Source organism: Mauremys reevesii, linkage group 2 (assembly GCF_016161935.1).
Source record: "Mauremys reevesii isolate NIE-2019 linkage group 2, ASM1616193v1, whole genome shotgun sequence".
Lineage (NCBI taxonomy): Eukaryota > Metazoa > Chordata > Testudines > Geoemydidae > Mauremys > Mauremys reevesii.
The window spans coordinates 262916405-262922404 of NC_052624.1; the positions used below are offsets into that span (position 1 = coordinate 262916405).

General features: G+C 46.5%; 1 protein-coding gene across 10 annotated transcripts in view; it reads right to left on the minus strand.

Moving 5' to 3' along the window:
* The window catches only part of SAMD12 (sterile alpha motif domain containing 12), a 220619-nt gene extending 215668 nt beyond the window's left edge, over positions 1-4951 (minus strand). For 4 of the 10 annotated variants that reach the window (XR_005595225.1, XR_005595227.1, XR_005595226.1 and 1 more), the window contains exon 1: positions 4798-4943. Coding sequence is in view for 6 of the 10 variants with exons in the window: in XM_039527943.1 (XP_039383877.1) it covers positions 4798-4908 (111 nt within the window). In the remaining 4 variants the exon portion in view is untranslated. Of the gene's footprint in view, positions 1-4797 lie in introns of all 10 variants that reach the window. The other 6 variants (XM_039527944.1, XM_039527941.1, XM_039527940.1 and 3 more) reach the window with 5 other exon arrangements.
* Between the last annotated feature and the right edge of the window lie 1049 nt (positions 4952-6000).

Consider the following 6000-nt stretch of genomic DNA (forward strand, 5'->3'; position numbering starts at 1 on the left):
GAACAGCCTAAGGACTGCTCTAACTTACATTTGGACCACCTGCACCCCATAGGGGCTGTGGGCTGATCACAAGTAGAATGCAGCAGTGTTCCAACCCAAGCCCTGCTCACAGAGCACCCCAAAATGCCTTCTACCCTGGGTTTTCAAGGGTGAGCCTACCAGGTCCATGCAAGTCCGTTTAGTGACAATATTCCCCAGGGTGCAGTTCCACTGCCTTTAAAGTCATCTTATGCTGCCACAGTATTTTAAGGGGACCCTAGGGCAACAAAGAACTGGGCTCCTACTCTTAGTCAATTGTCAGGAGGAGTTCAGCAGCCGAAGCATTATTCATACAATACCCAGGCCTAAAACCAAACTGACAGAAGTCAGACTGTAGCATTTGTCATAAAACCACCATACAATATAATTAGCAGCATTTTTGCTCAGGAATAGGTAGGATAGGGTACTGCAGGTCAGAGCCGCAGGGGCTGCTTGTGTGCGGTATGCCTGTGTTATCAAGCCAGTGCTGTCAGTCACTCATTTTCATGAGCAATAAATATGTACCAGAGTCATCCTCCCCCAACCTTCCCCACTGCAAGAGCTAAAAGAAAAATATTTTTGTGAACCATTGTAACAAAGATCCAAAGGCTTTTTCTACGAGCTCTGACCTACTTCTTTCATTCTTACTGAGGAGAAGCAAACAATGAAAGGAGTATTGTCAAAACTGTTAGATCTAAAAATAGACCTACCTTGGCAGTGCTCCCATCTACATAGGCTCACTTTAAGGCCTGCAAATGGATTTTGCCCACCCCAAGCAATTCTCTGGTGAAGCAGGAAATACAGACACCATGAAACTTGCTAATCCAGCCATTCCACACATTATCTCTTGGGATAATTATACTGATCTGTACTAGTTGTCTTCTTCCCCTACCCATTCAGGTGTTTATTCTCTAAACACACAAAGGAGCTACACCAAATATCACATTTTGTGATTGCAATGCCACTCTCACCCAATTGCCCCAACACAGAGGAAAAGGTCTCAGGTTTTCAAATCCAGTGCTGGGTACTTGCTGTACCAGCTAAATTCCTAGACATTTGACTGAGTAAGGCCCTGATCCTGCAAGGAGAGCTGGACCCATGACCTTAAGGTATGAAAGAAAAAAATAGCTTCCCTCCATTAGTGGATACTAGACAAACCAGGCAGGAGGTCTGTGGCTGACTAATTTCCCATTCGTTTCTGGGGTAGGGATGCACAGGCTGAGAAGAGTGGAGCAGTGAGGGACAAGTAATCTCTTGGCTTCCTGCAGGAAGTAGGAATGTCACATGGCTCCAAAACCTCCTTCCAGCTAAGAGCACCACCTGCCCTGTTGTTGCAAGGGACATTGCCTATTTGGTGCCTATGACACATACTCTATATGCAGAGACTAAGAAACATTTGGTTAGACAATAAGTAGGATTTCAAGCACTGATCACACAAAGAATCATATACACCTCTACCCCGACATAATGTGGTCCTCAGGAGCCAAAAAAATCTTACTGCGTTATAGGTGAAACTGCATTACATCGAACTTGCTTTAGCCTCAAGCATCTCTGTTATTAATAGTCAGCAAATAGCCCTGCCCCCTATTCGACCGCCACCTAATTTCTGCCCCCCTGACTGACCCCTCAGAACCACTGACCCATCCAACCCTCGCCTCAGGACCAGGGGCGGCTCTACATATTCCCAGAGCGCTGCTTTACCACGTTATATCCGAATTTGTGTTATATTGGGGTAGAGGTGTACCTCAGTGTAAAAGTATGATTTTATCCCATGAAGAAAACATAAGCCTTGCCATCCGTCCATCCTTTCCCCCCCACAAGAGAGAGAGACACACACAGACAGACAGACACTTTGAAAAGCAGGTAGCCATCCTACCTGGCTAGTATGTGGGAACAGCAACCCTTCTTCTCTCACACATGCACAGTCACAGAGAGAGGGGGAGAGACAGTCACAGGGAACACAAACGGAGGGAAAGACAAAAAGAGGACACAAAGAAGAGTGGGGACACAACTGGAGAGAGATACAGAGAGAAGGAAATAGGACAATTGCAGGAGCTGGAGAAATCAGCAGAGCCTACATGGGAGGAGAAAACATAAGGCTGTCCAAGGGGAGCAGCTCTTTGCTTTTGCCAGGGGGAAATAAAGAGGAGAGAAGCCCCAAAACCCCTCAAGAACAAAAGAAAGGCTCTCTGCCATTTCTCTCTCCCCTCCCAGGAAGATGCTGGAGGACAGGAAACAGGATTATCATCCTCCCCTAAGGACGGGGGAGGGCTTCTGCACACTGGTGAGGCTTCTGTCCACTTGTCTCATCTCAGTCACCCTGCAAAATGCAAATAGCTCCCAGTGAGACAGAACCTGTTGAGGAGGAGAGGCTTGGTGGGTAAAATATCTAGGGTCAATTCCCACCTCTGCCACAGACTGCCCATGTGACCTGGGGAAGGCCACTTAATCGTTGTGCCTTGGTTTCCCCATATATATATATTGAAGATAATATTTCCCTACCTCACAGGGGTTTAGCAAAGCTTTAATTCATTAATATTTATAATGCTTTTTGAGCTCCTCAGATGGAAGGCACTGCATAAATGACAAGAATTATTAAAGACATGAATGGATTTAGGAGACAGAATAAGAAGAGTTTAATCAAGTGAATAAAGAAGGTTTATAGAATGCACCATAGTGGGGTTTCTGCTCTTGTATGAACTGGAACACTCCCAAATGCCAGTCTGTTTCATCTCTTTACCCACCAAGCGCACACACCCAGTTTGCATTGCATTGCTAACCCTTTTTGCCACAGAAACAGCAGTAATTAAACCAAGACTCTTCATTTATCACGGTTCACAAATAAAAAAATAATGGAGTTGCATCTGCTAAGTAATTAATCTGGCCTATAGAGTTTTAAGGACAAATTTTCAAAATGACTAATTTTGGGAGGCCAGCTTTAGATACATATAACCATGTTTTCAGAAAAAGCCAATAGCACTGGGTGCCTGCCTAGAGAAAACCAGGGCCTGATTTTCAGAGGTGCCGAGCCACCATAGCGCCAAGCGGTAGCTGAAATTTTGGACCTGGATCCACATTTTTCAAAGCTGATTTTGGATGTCCAGTTTGAAACAGCTTGGGCTTGATTTTCAGTGATGTAGAGCACCAGCAGCTCCCTTTGACTGTCAGTGGAGTGACTGATACTTAACACCTCTGAAAAAAAAACAAAAAAACCCAAGCTCAGTGTTGTCTTGGGAACCCAATAAATGAGACACCCACAATTAAAGGATGCTTTTCAAAACATTACACTGGGGCTTAATGACTGACCCAAGGCCAAAGAGAAAGGCAGTGGCCAGAATGAGATTAGAGTTTAGGGATTCCCAATACCTAGACCCATGCTTTGTGTACTAGAATATACTGCATCTCAAGCAAGCATGAATTTCTGAGAGGGACAGTGCAGAAAAAATGAGTTTATTTTTCCTAGTGTACTTAACCACACAGTCTCTCTCACCTAAATCTCCTTGAAGTACTCAGTGGAAGTAAACTGACTAGGTGCTGCTACATACACCTAGTCAGTTTCATAGAAGAGTTTGGCTTCTAGTTAAGCACCTAAATAAAGTGACCAGATTTTCAGAAGTGCTCAAGTACAGCAGCAGCTGCCACTTCATTTAGGTGTTTCTATGGGAGCGGGAGCGGGACTTCCCCCCCTCCCTCCCTCCCTCCCTCCCATTAAACCTGGCCTATGGTGTCTGAATTTTTTCCCTTCTCCACTTGCCAGAGTGGGATACAATAGCATACTCTGGCACCCATATCTTAGAAACTCACACTAATACAACCAGATTTACATTCACTTTCTATATTGTGATTGTAAAGCATAATACAGTGTCACCATATTACACTTCAGAAATTTAGAAGTTATTTAAGGTAACAGGAGATAATTATAGCATCTGCTTTTGCATTTAAAAAAAATATGGGCGGGTGAGATAGGAGTGGTGATATGGAATACTCAATTCATGCTAAAATAGAAAACCTATATATTTTTTGTGATATGCATGTGCTGCTCAGCTGCCTTTCCTGTGTGTAACATCAGCACCTTGGAGCCAGTTCTGAAGTTTTTCAACTGAAAAATACCAGTTGCAACAGAAAGAGCCCAGGTAGCCTCAAGGAAGCCCAGGTAATAATGGCCAAAGAGGCACAGGCAGCCCCCTACTATTCTGGAAATAAAAACAAACCCACCCAGAATTCAGAGCCATTCTTTGTTCCCATGGCCACCTGATTATACACTCAAATTCAGCCACAATGTAATCAAACACAAACAGCTACTTATGTCAGAAGTCAAAACACTGGCACTTCTTGGGGTGAATTCCAGGGGCTCGGATTTCCATCCCTGGCCTAGCCAAGCACTAATGTAAGAGGAGGGCGTGAATCCGATCTATAATCTATCAGCTCTTCTAGCATAAAGGGGGCGGGGGTTGAAAGCAAAGAGACGCGGCGGAGCTCTGGGGGAGGGATCCAGCCCAGCCGGGCTAAGGAGGGCAGGTTGAGCTGGCATGACTGGGTTATGGGCTGGGCGAGGGGGCGCTTCTCAGGCACCTGGATGCGCTGCCTGCTGCGCCCAGCGGGTGCACCCGCCAGCCAGCCCACGGCACGTGGCCAAAGCCCCCTGGGGAAGCTGATGCCTTCCCCGTCCCTGCCCCGCGGGGCCAGCCCCTCGGCTGCTCAGGTGAGCGCCCGGGGAAGGGGGAAGCAGCGGGCGCTGCAGCGTGCCCAAGGACAAGGCAGGGGAAGGGGAGCCCTTACCTTCCACCGCCATGCTCTCAGCGCTCGCCTAGTGCCTGCATAATTCGCCTGCCCAAGGCACTGCTCCTCCAGCCCCCTTCTCGCTCCCTCCAATGTTTTCTCTCTGCTCATCTGCAGCCAAGACGATCAACCTGCGGCTCTCACGCTAACAAGGGGGTAGCCTGCGCCCGAGGCAGCCTGGGAAATGTAGTCCCCCCGCTGTGCTCAGGCGGGGGGTCCGGACAGCCCCCGGTGGAAGAGCCTCGATTCACGGTCGCACATTGTGCCCGGCCCAGAGATCAATATCGCAGGGGGGGGGAAGCGCGCTGCAGGTTTTGCTTTGATGAGAGCATAGACAGGGGAGGGGAGAGAACTACAAGTCCCGAAATGCAGCAGTTCGGTCTTACCGGAGAGCTGGAGTAGGGCTGTTTGATTGAGAACTTCCTTGTCAAATTAGGGAAGGAGACAGGTACGGAGAGAAGGCGGGGGAGGAAGATTTGGATTTGTGGAAAATGCCTTGTACTGATTTGGGGGAGCCCGCCACAGCAGATTGTGACCAGAGATCTTGCAAAGCCAAGAGCATCTGTTCCCTAGGCAGTTGCTTTGCAGCTGTCAGAATGCAAAATGGTTGCATTAAATCTGACCTCAGCACTCCTTTTAGCAATTGCATGCTGATAGACAAAATAAAGTGTGTGGCAGTTTCTCATTTGGACTGCCTTCCTGGGCTCTGTCTATCCCAAGTCCATCACCATAGTATCTAAGCTCCTTGGGGATGGGGCCTTTTCAGATAGTACTGAGAACACTGACAATGTTAAATTAAGTAATAATGCTTTCATGCAATCTAGAAATTCTTTCCTTTCCAGTGCTGTCATATACCAATTCAATAGATGCTGTAGCATGGAAAAATGTAAATGAACATCCTCTAATCGGCTTTATTTTGTAAAATCTGTGAGGCAAGACCATCTTTGTACACAGGCAAAACAGTGTTGTTGCTTAATATACAACTGGACTTAATTCTTAAAAATCAAATATAGTTTTCCCCACAGGTTTATTATTGTATACATTAATAAATGTACCTATTCCCGGGGCCCACGTCGACGCCCTCTACAGGCTCACACACTTCTTTTTATTGTTTATTAAAAAATGTTTCAGACAATTTCAAATGAGGGGTAGGATTTTTAAAAGTGCTCAGCATTGGCCTAATTCTGTTCCCAGTTAAGTCCA